Source organism: Rhea americana, unplaced genomic scaffold (genome assembly GCF_003343005.1).
Source record: "Rhea americana isolate MKP2758 unplaced genomic scaffold, rheAme1 scaffold_7, whole genome shotgun sequence".
In the NCBI taxonomy this organism is placed as follows: Eukaryota; Metazoa; Chordata; class Aves; order Rheiformes; family Rheidae; genus Rhea; species Rhea americana.
This window is the reverse complement of record NW_028186867.1, coordinates 8,682,195-8,697,048: the sequence shown is the minus strand read 5'-3', so window position 1 is coordinate 8,697,048 and position 14,854 is coordinate 8,682,195. Positions and strand designations below refer to the sequence as shown.

The window sequence follows — 14,854 nt, the reverse complement described above, 5'->3', positions numbered from 1 at the left end:
TGATACACGTCTTGGTTGAGCAGTTCCTAAATCCCAGATTGCCCGAGCTGGGAGGGCTGTAGCACACGAGTGTCATGTTTGTCTTCTTTCCACGCTGTTCCTGAAGCAGCCTTTACTGGCAGCTGTGGGGTAGCCTGCTGGCCCTCTTGGAGCTCTGCCCTGCCTGCCTCGGTATGGATGTTCTTACATAACTCAAAGCAACCTGACAGTGTAAATACACTTGATACCACTTTGTTCAGTGTGGATGGCTGAATGCCACGAGGTCATGAATTTCAGGTAATTTACTGCCATTTGTCATGCTAGGGAAGTGAAAGGAAACAGACATTTCTATAGATAATAAACTCTCAGTCGTGTCGCAGGCTGAACTTTAGAGGATGCATTTTCTTTTGGAAGCACTGAATCTCCAGGTCTGATATTTTCTAAAATGAAGCACTTAGAGGGCTAGAAGCAATTAGGCTCTATACAACAAATATTGCTTATAACTAAAATAAGAACCATCATGAATTGGCATACTCATAGTCCATTCTGTAAGTTAAATGAATCCTAGGTGTGATACACTGTACCAAATCGTTGTGCCAGTATTCTGTAAGGAATGCTATATCCTATAAATGAATTGAAAAGTGAAATCAYCTGGCACTGGATCAGAACATAACAGCAGTTTTTCAACAGGCTGAAACAACTCTCATTGAATCACTTGTACTTACCGCCTTTGATGTAAGTCATCCAACCACTGTAAGAGCAGATGTCAGTAACTGTGGATTAAGGGGACTATTATTGAAAGGTCATGATAGTCTCCTGAAGTCAGTCGCTTACTATTTAAAGAAAATGAGTAATACTGAAAATATGTATTCTGAAATTGAATTTATCTCTTCTTAGTCAAAGAATCTTGGAAAAATAGCGAAGGATGAGAATCTCCTGAACTCCTTGCTGACCACAATCTTCTCATGCCAGAATAAATAGCTATGCCTGGATCATATGACAGCAAGTTTCTAAGATTACAGAGAATGTAATAGATTTTGAGCAGAGTGGCCAGAGTGTGGGGAAAAAAAAAAAAAAAAAAAAAANAAAAAAAAAAAAAAAAAAAAACAGGAAGAAATTAAGAAATTGAATTCAAGTCTAAGAGCCACATATTTTTTTTCAGTGAAATTTGGAAAATTTTTAAAAGTTCATTTTAAACCAACCTAAAATAATGTTTTTTGTTTGTTTGTTTGTTTGTTTTACTTTCAGGTTATCTAAAACATTTTACCTGCAATTATTATGGTAAAATTCTAATAAAAGAAAAACATAGCCTCAATGAAGTTAGAAGATTTCATTTTTAAAATGTTCAAAAGAAATGTTTCGGAGCTGAAATATTTAATTTTGAACATGTCAGATGAAATATGTTGACATTTACACGATCCCTTCTCTCCCTAAACTAGTCTTTCCTCTCAAACTATTAGTGGGCTCAGTATGTGGTTGAAGACAGTTTCATCTTCACTGAAGCTATTTTTTGCAGGAGTATATCCTTTGTGGGTATCTTCTTTCTTACTGCAGTCCCAATCCAACTTCTTAAGAACCTAATATTTTGCTGCAGTCTATGTGATCTTAATGAGGGAATATTTTAGAATTCACCTGCAAGTTACTGAGAAAAGTGGCACCATCTACTGCCTGCTAAATCTGCAAATTAGCAGTCCGAGAGAGAAATTCTACAGCTTTAGCTGATGCAGGGAGTCTGACAGGATGATGGCTTCCTTTCTTCCATAACACATGGCAAGCCCACCCTTGTAGGGATTAGGACACTGACTGTGGGGTAGCTTCTGTTGCGATCTTGGTACCACTTTCTGGGGAAGTGGTTGCTCTGACACTGCCAGGTGGCCAGAGAGCATCTCCACCTTGATGCAGCAAGGCAACTGTTTGATGCCTCTTCCCTCATGAACTGAGGACACACATCCGAGTCTCCAAAATGAAGTCAATTTGAGAAGATTTCTAAGGTAGAAATATAGAGCTTTCAGCTAGATGGAAATGTTATTCAGTTAGCAATGTCATCACATGTCTCTGTCAATTAGGAGCCAAACTTGAGATTTCAGAGGATGCCAAGCTACAGAGTTCACAAACCCTGTAAAGCCTATTTCTTTCACTGTACCTCTGCCTCCTCTGCCATAATCTGCCAGGCAAAAAAAAAAAAAAAAAAAAACAAAACAAAAAAAAAAAAACTTTAAATCAATCTTACAGATCATTACAGCAGAACTGGCAGTGAAATTTGCTTGGCAGCAAGAGTTCTAGTAGAAAACAGTGGGGCTTTTATTTATTATTTAGTTGGGTTCTTTATGGGTTATTTCTATATCTGCATTGATGGAGAATACGTGAATGTGGCATTTTGAATTAACACACAGTTATTTTCTAAAGATTAGAGAAGCAGGACACGGGGATATTTTTCATGCTGCGTTAGTAAGTGGGATAAATGAGGTCACGCACACCTTATAACAATGCCGCAGTGGGGCAGAACCTTAAACAAGGCGAACAAGGTAGTTACAGAAAAGGCAGGAAGAAAGTAGCACCGTGAGAAGGTGTTTTGTAACACAAATATCAAAATTTATCAGAACCCCAAATTACTGATGAGCTAGTTGTATTAACCGGCTGTTGCCATTGTTCTGCTTTTAATTTGCCTTGTAATTTACATCTACTTTATTAATTATTAGATGAATGGGAATTTAGTGGATTATGCATTAGAGAACAATCTAATCAACTGGGATGGGCTTGTTGTTGTTTTCTAGATGGTCTATTGTTATGATTATGGCAATGGGAGATTTGTTGCTGGACTTATATTGGAAAAAGACAGTTTCTAATAAAAAAAGGAAATTAAATAGTGGGCATGAAAATTAATTATGACTGTTTTGTGCTAATTGAAAAAACAAGACTTTTAGAAGCTATTTCAGCTGTTGAGATCAGGTGATGCCTCATTAATACTACAGCCTTTAGAAGCAGTATGAAGCATAATCATTTTAAAAATCCCATGCTGATTAAAAATATTCTTTGCTGCACTGTACTGAGCTCATTTCAGAAATATAGTAGCTCTCACCACATTAGAACTATTGTCACTTATAAAATAATCTGTCCTTTTCATTTGTTTACATCTTACTCCATGGGGTTTTTTTATATCATGCTATTAGTTTGCACAGCTTATTCAGAGCGTATGTAAAGCAGTATATTCCTGTGTGGACCCATCAAATTACTACAATCATCTGCATTGCTGAAGAGATCTACTTCTGATAGAACCAATCAGAATTTGTCTCCACTGGAAAAAAGCAAAGATTATGAAAACATAGTTTTGTCAGAATTATAGTTTTATTTTGAAGTGCCATAAAACTCTTCAGTTGAATTGTATCACCAAAATGACCAGGAAAGCAACAAATCAGAAATGTAGATTTTCCAAACAGTCATAAACACATGAAAAAAACCCAAACTGTTTTACAACATCTTTATTATGAAATACAAAATATGTATGTGGTTTAATTTCTAGATGGCTATCCTAAAGAGGAAATGATTTACAGATGGAGAAAAAATTCAGTTGAAGCTGCTGACCAGAAATCSTGGAGACTCTATCAGTTTGATTTTATGGGTCTTAGAAACACTTCAGAAATCGTGAAGACTTCTGCAGGTAAGAATGACTTAAATGGCATTGCTTCATTTGAAAAACTAATCATTTCAAAATTTGTGCTCCAAGCTTACTTTCATTCAAGTTCAGTTTGATTGCAAAGTGTACCACTGTTCATATGAAAAMTGCTAAAGTGCAGACTTGAAAACTATAGACTTTGTCTGGATTTTGGGAAGCTTCTTTTTTTTTCTCTGCTTTCTCAGTAATTTAACAAATTGAGGAATAAAGTTAACATAGCTGTTTGTAATATACTTGAAGTTACTACATGATTCTTGTTCCTTAGTTAATTGTATTAAGTCATTCCTCCATTGAGACTTATGTTTTGATCATAATTGAAAAGATTTTGAGCTGCAACAATTATTGTTGCCTTACCCAGAGCATAGTGGTAGGGCTAACGAAGCTAGACGTTTTCATGAGTACTTAATCATTCAGCTTAGGGTTTTTTTTTAGTATTTCAAAGGCACTATCTCTCAGCTTATAAATGCCTTTGCCAGTGACCTTACCAGTTGATTGTAATTACAATCTAATGATATCTATTATATTTTTTTAGAAGGCTTATTCTTTCCTATAATAACAGCAGCATAGGGAAAAAGATGCATAAATAGCATACMTTACTTAAATTGAAAAGTTATACTTTATATGGTATAAAAAGTAGCTGAAGCACTCAATAGAYAAATTCTCATAAAAATCAAACAATAGCTAAACATTATACATGAYTCTGAAGTAAAATTCCATGATTATTCTGTCTCTGAAGTAAGCTCCATGATTACCATTTGATAAGTCTTCTCCTGGTCAGAGTGCTAGAAACAGTCTTCAGCTTTAGTATTAACTGGTGGTGAATTTTTGAAAAATCCATTTTTTTTTGGCAAAATTTATGCAGAACTATGTTATTATTTCAGAAGCACAGTGAATTAACTAAACTCTGAAACTGCTGCTGTTGGGTCACGGCCCATCACTAACATCAGTTATGTAATCTCAGGACTAGACGGCAATTTTTTTAATGAAGTGCCACTAAAGTTTCAGTGAATTTTTTGGGTTTGTAGTTGATAGGAGGAAAATAATGCAAACGGAGCACATGGAAAAGTTCTCTTCTGTTATTGATACAAATCCTTGTAGTCTGTAAGTTTCTGAGGAATGTAGGTTTCTAAGGAATGTTTATGCAAATTGCTCAGGTGAGTTGAACCAGGAGTTGGTGGATAAAATTAAAGTCCGAAATACCAAATTGGTCAAGTATCTGTGGCATCTGTAGTCACACTCATCAGGAAGGGTGGCATGAGTATGAGAGAAAGTCCTGCTCTTCCTGCTGGGCTTACATCCTGAGTGCTGCCACTTGAGTTCTCATCAAGAACTGCTAAATACACATGCAAGGAGGATTATGTGGTCAGCATACTAAGAAACCGATAGCGTCCTTGTAAAATAGATCTATTTAGCTCTTCCTTTGCACGGGACAAAATCAATTCTATAGAGGCCTCATTCAAGCTGATAAATGGTTAATCTGGAACAAGGAGAGAAGATCTTTCGTATGCTCTTTCCAGCATGTGCCAAGTTCCTATTAAGATGAGTGAGCTGACAGTACGCTTTTCTTCCTATTGCCATTGCTGCTTCTATTCRTCCATGTTTGTGAGGGCAAAACCCAATAGCATCATTAAACTATGTTTGCTGGAGCCAGCAAGATATTTCTCCTAAAGGCATCCCAGTGGCAGGCARTTGTTGGCAAAATAGAATCTATTCAAAGAACGAACAATAAAGCTATCAGGAGGTTGTGAAAACTACCTTGGAAAAAACAGTATGAAAGGTATGGGTCAGACAGTCACTAGTGTTATTAGGTAGAAAAATGAGTTGTGCATATGAACCCTTTATTCTGGCCAGCAGATGGCTGAGAAGGGGCTGTCKAGGAGTCCGCAAATATATTAAAGACGTGAAAACTAAAACCTTCAGTTTGTACACGAATCTGCATTTGTATAGGACAAGAACAGACCCTCTGGCTGTATTTGCACTATATCTTAAGGTACTTTCAAGGCCAGGTATGCTGAACCACCACATTATTCACTATCAGAAGCAAGCCCAGGGCCARGGCAAAGGAAAACCAGTTGGTACATTGGAAAACGTTAAGTGTGCTCCATGCTGTAGAGCAAGGATTCCCGAAGTGAAGGGAATGATCAAAGATAATTTTGTAGCCTCCTGTTGTGCGCACATAGGTATGTGTGCACAGGCAGGATAAAAGGGCAACCATGCTATGGAACATGCCAAACTATTAGAAGAAAAATAGTGCTATCTGAACAGTTTGAGAATTTCTGCCTTAGGGTGCAGCCAAGGCTGTTGCTTCCCACACTGAGGACCATGTTTGATGAAGGGAAACTGCCTCTGTTACCTACGTGTGGCCCATCTCCTTTGCTACAGAGCTAAAGGCCGTCAAAAATGASATGCAAGGTTCTGTCACGGCAGGTCTGTGGCACATTTACTTGAAAACTGCAGAGATAGGTGGACTGCTCCTAAGACACTAGGGTATGGGTATGGGTAYGGGTATGTGCAGCCGAAGTATAGAAACATGCTAGCTTAGGGCTACTCTCCAAACTAGTCATTTCCCACCAGCTAGCCTCAAGTTGGGTGTAGAGCCTCTCTAACCCACCTGGGAGTCCAKAAAGGTCCACCATCCTCAATCCTTTTGCAGACTCCAGCCAGGAAGAAAGAGCAGCATTATTTAGTGTTACACAGGGAATAATTCGGAGTAATGAGATCAAGTAAAGTAGGGGAAAGCAGGCAGAATATCAACAGCCGCTCCCTGASAAAGAGAAATAAGTACTAAACCATCATCTGTTCCTCCCAAGGGAAATTATGGAAACTACTATTACACAGGGCATTTAAAAGTAGAGTAGAAAAGTTTGAGAAAATGTACTGGAGGGAACAGTCCTGCACTAGCAGGAAATGGATTCAATAACCCAATGTCTTTTTACTTCTAATGTATACCTTTCTGTGGTTTTATGACACTGTTACCTCTCACTAAAGAGTGTGTTCCTCTGTAGCATGAGAGCTGCCACAGTGTTATCTGCCTGTATCTTATTCAAATATGCCTTTTTCAGATCCTTTTCAGCAGTGTTTCAGTTAAAATGAAGACAGCTCAYACTGACCACACGATAACATGCTGCTGGTTTTCCAGCATGTGCATAAATCATTTCTTGGTAGTTGTTTCCACCGTGAAATGACCAGATCAGGTACACAGCAGAGTTCTGCTAATTGATATTCCTTCAGTCTTTCCAAGTCTTATTTTAGGTATCTAAAGAAACTTTATGCTAACATAAGGCAATTTCAGAGGCATACAGGTGGGAAGCCAGCTGTCACAAAGGTTGTATTTCTGAATCTAAGCAATATGAGAACATTTCCTGCTTTATTCAGATGGTGGATTGTTCTCACAAGGCTAACCTCTGTTAAAATAATCTAGCAGCCAAGGAAAGCTTTTTGCAGCCATCAGGAAGAGGTTGTCAGCTTTTTCTTTGGAACACTTTTTACCTTTCATGCTAAAATACAAACATAACGAGATAAATATCTGTGGTATATGGTAAGAACATGAAATACACAGCTGAGATTGCTGTGGTGGTTCTGTGGTCATGCACCTTTTTTAGTCTATAGCCTAAGTAAGCTCTCTCAGGTGATATCAGACTAATTCACAAGAAGAAGAAATGACATATCGCCATCTAGTAAGATACTAGATGTTACTTTTCTTGCTATAATATCAAATTATTCTGAAGAAGATAACTAAAAGAGAAGGAATACAGTAGTAAGCTGCCTGGGATTGAGCTATGAAAAATAAAGGAGCTGCATATGAGGAAAAAAATCCCCAATTTTAAAATTTTAAATAGCCAAGGGAAGGGTGATCAGGAAGAAGGGAAAGTGAGAGAGAGAATGCCATCTTTAAAAGTACTCTGTGTATTTTTGCAGCAAACTTCAGGTTTGTGAATCCCAGTATTTCCAAGCACAGTTGGACAAAGAAAAGCAGAATCGTGAAAGAATCCTGAGCAAAATTCAGGGAGAGAGCTGTAGTGTTGCTTAGTGCTTTTCTGCTAAGATTTACTCTAGGGAAAGCCTATTCATTCTTTTTAAACCCACTCCACTTTTTACAGTTACCTCAACACRAAGACCTTGTAGCAACTGAATCTAATTTTCATTTATTTGAAAACATCTTCACATCATACAGGTTCTATTTATGTTCTTCTTCAGATGCCTTTAGCCTGAGAGATTTGTGCAGTCCAAAGAAGCCTTTAAGTAAATAAGTTCAGGCTAATTCGTTAGTAATACAAAACCCCATAAAACTGCCCTATCTTTAATAAATGATCGTTAAAAATGAAATGTACAGRACCAGACCACAAGAACCATTCACACATCCTGAATAACCTCGTAAGTATCAATTCCCATTCCCAATAAATAGTCACAATTGCTGCCATAAAAATGTACACCTTTTTATACCTCGGATGGGTGATGATTAGTAGAGTGTGCCTGTCATACAGCTTCCAAATTCTGCTTTATATTTTGAAATTGCTATCTCAGCAAGTGCCTCAGCTGTCAGCCTTATATCACATGGCTGCAAAGCAAGGTCAGTATCTGCTGTCACTGATTCAGATGAAAGYTCTTTGGGACGATGTGTTGTCTGATGCTAGTAACAACACATTTTAAAATATATACTCTGTTGCAGGGGACTTCATAAATGGCAAGTAAAAAAATACCCCACAGSAAAAACAAAAAAGCAAGTGTATAGACTTACATAACTAGCTTTGGGCAGAAGAAGGGAAAGAATAGACATGTTTTTATAGAGAGGTCTGATTTTACTGGAGGAACCCCCCAGGTCAAGGGATTTTTGCCAGAGACAGACAAACATGCAAKTGACCCTCAGCTTTGTCACAAGACTAACACAATCCCTGTGATTTATCTATARTACTGAAGAAACTAAGACAGGAAAAAAGTTTTCAGCTTTTCAACTTTTCTKCGAGGAGAGCAAAGAACATTTCAAAATCCATACATCTGCTCAATTTTTGCTCTGTTACCTGCTTCCCATTGCTTAACCGTAAGCACAGAGGGTGTGCAAGTTTGGAGTATAAGTGATCGCATGTTAGTGAAGGAGGGAAGCATTTGATACTGGGGATTTTGGCAGCCAACTGCAGTACCCATCTACTATAAAAGGAGTAACAGACCTTTATCAGGGTAAGGAGAAWGACAGTACAGTCGCTTCCTTGACCAAAGGAAGCAGAGGGACACCAAGGCTCAAAGCTGTGTTGTGGAGGGGTTATCAATCCCTGCTGGGGTGGGCGCAGAGCAATGCAGGTTGGCAGCAGCGCCAGGACGAGAGCCCGAGCGTGGGAAGGGACACTGTGGGCAAGGCACACGAGGGCAGGCGGAGAAGCGGCTGGCTGAGCTGAGGGCAGGCAGCACAACTCCTGGGAACAGAGCTGGGGAATAATGCTTCCTGGGGGAGGTATTTAATAGGCAGATTCGGAAGGCAGCTGTGATTTTTAACCAAATCACCAYTGATGGAGAACCCACTCAGTAAAATCGTGAGCAGAAGGGGTTATACGAGACTTGAATATGTACATATSGCTGGTGTTTTTAACTGCCATTTGAAGTGCTCTTGTTTGTGCCTAGACTGTAGCAATTCATATTTTCTTTTACAATATAGGTATTATATACATATTCTTTCCTCATCGCTTTGTTCACTGTCGGCAAAATACCTATTGTGCTTGGTGGAACAGAGATATTAATACCTATGAAAATATGCTTTCAGCAAAGGTTCTGCAGTTCATTTCTGTTTATTTCCAACTGCAATATGCAGCTCTTTCTTTACTAGGCTAAAGAGGTAACAATAAAATTATTAAAGTGGCTGAAGTGATATAAACACAAAAATGAATGATTAAAACTGCTGGCTAAATCCCTAGGTTCTTGCAGCTGCTGTATTCAGCATCAAAATTCTTCTCTGGAAACCMCAGTGAACTGAACTGCTTATGTTGAGAAGACTCGTCCTTACTTGAAACTCAGAAACAAGAGCCCAAAGGCATGGATATTAAGACAGTCTGGAATTTTAGGACTCTTGCTCCATAGAGCTGAAGGCATGATTGACCTTTAAGATAATCCTGTAAGCAAGGTTTTTTCAAATTGCTAGATGCAYGTGTGTGTTTGCAGCAGAGTGCACAGACAACCATTCCTAGGCACTCYTGAGTTCTGAGCCATATAAATAATTTGAATTCTGAGTGTCAGGGAGGAGCGGGGGTGGGCATCTCTGCAAGGGAAGGTGAGCCAGGAGACAAGGGTAACAACAAGGTGGGTAGGGACAATGACCTTGCAGACAAGGGACATAGACATACTGTACCCAAACGAGAAGAGCGAGGCTGGTCCAGTGACAGTAGCAAGGTTCAGGCAGTAGTCCAGGGTTCACCAAGCAGGTTTGCATTCATGAGGCAGGAGCACGGTCTGGCCTGAAAGTCATGTTGGCAAGGAAAGGTCAGGATCAGCAGCAGGCAAGGCCAGGCATTGCATACCTTCAACATAACTCAGGCAAGCATCAAGGGAAAGCAGAGGGAGGCCCCAGATGTGCCCTCTCACAGCTCTTGCTCACAATTTATCTGTTTTTCCAGCAGTCTAGTCTAAGGTTATCAGCTGTGCCCTACCAGAGTTGAGCACAGGCGGCTAAACCCCTCAGCATGGGAAAGAAGTCGCAAGGGAGGATTACAGGATGGCTGCAGGATGATTAGGGCAGTTGGAGCCTGTTGGTGCCCTCATGGCCCTGGCAATGAGTAGAAAAGGATGTACAAAATGCCATCGTTGTTGACTCCGATTCTCTCTGCGTATGCTTTTAAAGATCTGATTCAGCCACACCCTCTCCTGTACCAGCTGCCTGATCTAAAGACATTTATTTAATGAATATTCATGAAACCTTTTTAGTTTTTAAATGTCACTGACATTTTTGAATGCCCCACTGTGTCCTGATGGCACACCAGAGACTGCTTGTCATCTGCGTATTTCTCCCAGGACAAATGTGTGTTTATGGTTTCTTTTTTTCTCAAATACCAAATTCAGCAAGATTCAGCACACACTGCCTCAGCTGGTTATACTGCTTATACTTATCTTTATCACACGGCGTTCTGAAACAGACAAGTAGAGACTCAGATAAATGTGCTATATCATTCGAAAACAGTGCCTACTTTTACTTGCTTAGTATTGCAGGAGCTTGGCCTCCTTCAGCTAGGATATTGCATAATCTCAAGTTAATATGAAGTGGCCGGTTAAATTTCGGTTTAAAGCCTTCAGAAATCACCTACTCTGGGTTTTGGGGGGTCTAGGGGGTTCTCTCCTCTTTCATCATGCCAGAAAAAAAGTCTATCATTCTTGCATAGAAACAGTTCTGTTACCTCACATCCCTCAGTCTTGGTCCTGCAGAAGGACCTCTACTGATTTGGAGATCTGGATGGTGGGGGGAGGTAGCTGGCAGGATTGGAGAGACCCCCCAGCTACAGTTTAGTAAGTTTCTAGGGTGTCTGCCGTGTCAAGTCAGATATGAGATTCGGCAACTACTACCAGGGAAGTAGAACTTTGGCAGAAGACTTTATTTTACCACTGTTTTTAGTTACAGAAAAGCTTTGCTTATTGTGTRCTGTAAGCTCTCTCCAGTTTATGGCTTTTACCTTGAGTATGTCTGTTTATTGAGAACACTGTGTATATCACTTTAAAGAAAAGTATACTATTTTTGAACAAAGACCATTAAGTATAAAGTAGGTGACTATTTATTTACTTTTTTCTCATACCAGGCTATATCCTGCCTGAGTSCTAATGTAAGTGCAGAAAGGGAGAAAGATAATAGGGTTTTTTTGTTGTTGTTATTTTTGTTTTCTTAAATTTGGTACAAGTGGAGTTGCAGCTCTGGACTCCAACAGCTGRGAAACTGCTTTCCTGTAATGCTAGACATGATCTTCTGTGTATTGGGCATCTGTACGTGGAAATAGTCAACGTCTCACTCCACAAAGAGGTAGAACAGCAAATGCTTTTGACGGGAGAGTGCTCTGTTGCTTGGCTCTGTGGCTACTCAGTTCCAACATACCTCCTCCGACCTTTAGTGACTTCTAGATATTACCTGTGCTTCAGAGTTGTAGGGTGTTCCTCTGTATTAGCTGTCCTGGGACTCTTGAAATTTGAGGTCTGAAATTTTAGACTGCGCAGACATACAAACTGTATTTGCTTATGTTCCCACAGTTCATTAAATCAAGTTTAGACTTTCAAAAATTCTGTTTCTGTCATTCAGACTCATGGCTTCTTAAGAAATTAGTGCTTGAGCTAAAATCTTGTGTTGAGTCAAGCTGAATATAAGTTTATTTTTATAGYTGGTAAACAGAACAATACAGAGACAGCTGAGACCCAAGGTGCCTCATCTGAATTTGCTGTCCCCTTCTCTGTATCATATCCCTTTCTGCTTTCTCTCCTAACCTGCACAAACACTCTTCTCAAATTCTTGGGAGAGTCTTCTGTCTGAATGGGCCTGTGATTCTTCATCCCTTGCAGCTCTAGCATTGCCAAATAACAAAACATCTAGAAAACTGTCTTTGAAGCCCTTCTTGCTCAATTCTCCAGCTCTGGTGCTGAGGATACCTCAACTTACTACCTTGACAACGAGAGATGTACACACCACACCAGCACTTACAACTTCATTTGCACTCATCTTTTCTGTCCTATTTGCAGCTTTCTCCACAGCTTTGTCCATAATGAAGTTCATCAGAGCCAGTGCAAGAACATAAAATCCCCTTTAGGACGTCAAATAGGTTGAAAATAATACTTAGTGCTGACTCACAGAACTGACCCATGACATACATAATGAATCCACTTTATTATTTTTTCCTGTTCCTTTTTCATACTTCATCATGAAATATGACCCCAATAACACCTTTAAAGACAGAATATTTATAGAGCTTAAAATTACTTTGTGTGCAGGTTCAAGAATAAAGCCTGGGTTTGAATTGGCTATTGTTCTTTGGCTGACACTTTTCCTGCTGATATCAGAGGAAGAGATTAATACCGAAAATCTGTGCCCCTGTAATCATATTTGGAATGAGGGAATATTGTAAAACTTTCCTTCTGACAGTAAACATTAGTTCATGAGAAAGGAGAAAAGAAGTCTGTTTATAAAAGGATTTAGCAATGATCTTTTTGTTGACAGAGTTTTTATCTCTGATACAGTATTTGCAATTAATCAAATCCCAGTTTAGCAGAGATAATCAGCAGTGGCTATATTAATGTTTAAAAGATATTCACCTGTCAAATGATAACCACTTTGAAGTAATATTTTCAATAAATCATAGCTTTTTAAAAAGAAATATCAATTTTTGTTTTAACAGAAATTCATCTTATTGTGATATTGCAAACTTCTCATGATAGATTCTGATAATTTTGTCATTAGCCACACAGGTGGGAAATATAATAATTAAATAGATGATTATTAATAATACTTCCATTCCAGTGAAGTCTTTTCGTATGTTGGTTATGAATTGGATTGACTTGTCTTGCTACCAAAATGGTTAACAAAGCCCATAGCTTTAAAATAGAGTGGTCTGTAACTTACTAGTATTGCAGGTAATGGAACTTTTCCACTGATGCTGAAATATAGTAACTTGAAATTGTCTTTTAAACTACAGTTCTAAATAAATAATTGTTCAGTCGCTAGCAACGAAGTTCAGCTTTACAGGATATCATCAGGCAAAATATAACGTGCTCTAGTAACACCTTTCTTCTTCTGCTTATGAATAATACAGAAGATTATTAAAACTGGAGGAGTGGAGAGGATAATTTTCCTCTACATATTTTCTATGTTTGGCATAACTTCATATATAATTAGTTTCATTGTTTGTCTTGTAGAGACAATTGCTTAGTGCTGTTTGTTTGGGCCTTTATTGCTGCAACTGAGGAAAGAGATTAGAAATAAAGGAAAACTTTTGTGTAGATGCAAAAGAAAAAAAAAGGTACTGAAAGCCTCAGAGGCATATCTTCACCTGCATTAATTTTTTAAGGGAAAAATCCTTTAGAAAATATTTTTTTCCTAAAATACCTGAATGTTAAGCTGYCCTTTAAAAAATTTTCACACTGGGTGAAATATGTGCTACAAAGTCTGTTTTCATTACTTTTTTCTTCAGCTGAGTTTTTAATCTGATAGCTACATAATTTGGTAGTTTCATATGTACCCAACTTTATGAGGCTCTGGAATTAATATCTAAATTCACTGATACATTTGGAATGTCATATTTGTTACTCCTTTTTGTTTTGTGGTCTTGATCTCCAACTCCCTTCTGCTAGAATTACTTTGCTTTCTATTCTGGGACAATTCATTGGGAAGAAGGAATATGAGAGTGACTTTGTTTTCCTATAACCATAAACCAGAGCTTAGGGTTATTGACCTGGGCTCTCCTCCGAGCTTGAAGGAATGACTGAATGSCAATATCAGGAGCTTTATGAGCCTATTTCAGAGTTTAGCCTAAATGCTAGCCAAATTGCTCACTTRAAAGGCAGGGACTTCAGTCTCACATGTCCTGACTAAATGCTTTAACTATTAGGCTGCAATGTAAAAAGCAGAAGGCTGCTATTGCTTACACACTTTTGCTAGGAAAAGAAGATACAGGTTTCCTCACTTCAAAAGAAATTTCAGAGTTGAGAAATCTTCATAGCAATAAAAGACTTCCTAGCAGCTCCTTCTCCTCATCTGATTTTTTTCCTGTCTAGCAATAGTAAGTTGCTGGCCTTTACAGATTCATCCAGAGATGCCCAGCTCCCTCTAACTGCTGCAGAGACCCCCAACAAGGCTGGTTCTGTGGGGATTATTGTGTGGCCAGGCATCTCCAAGTGAGAAGTATATTGCTGCACGCGGGATACCAAAGCCCTCAGAGGTACAACCTTTGAGTCTGTTGGACTGTGTATATAAAGGCAGTAACGTGCTTTCTGTAGTGGCAAGAACACCAAGAAGACAGGGAAGTATTTCCGTAAAAGAGACATCATAACTRCAGTGAGAATGACTTCACTAATATTCTTAATAGACAAAATACAAAGCAGATTTGGAACAATAGCTGTATTTACCCCTAAAAAGGTAAACAATGAGAATGTTTTGACTCAGATTGGGAAGCAGGTGTTGTGATTTTATAGGCCAGAACATAGATTGATTACACAATTTCTGGTACTAAYATGACAGTAATGGGGTTGGAAAGA

The 14,854-nt window shown here is 38.7% G+C and overlaps 1 protein-coding gene across 2 annotated transcripts in view; it reads left to right on the top strand.

Annotated features, from left to right (window-relative positions):
- GABRG3 (gamma-aminobutyric acid type A receptor subunit gamma3) overlaps window positions 1-14,854 on the top strand; it is a 324,177-nt gene that overhangs the window by 274,061 nt on the left and 35,262 nt on the right. For both annotated transcript variants that reach the window (XM_085321582.1, XM_085321583.1), the window contains exon 6: window positions 3,500-3,637. In XM_085321582.1, coding sequence (XP_085177708.1) covers window positions 3,500-3,637 — 138 coding nt within the window. The remainder of the gene's footprint in view (window positions 1-3,499; window positions 3,638-14,854) is intronic.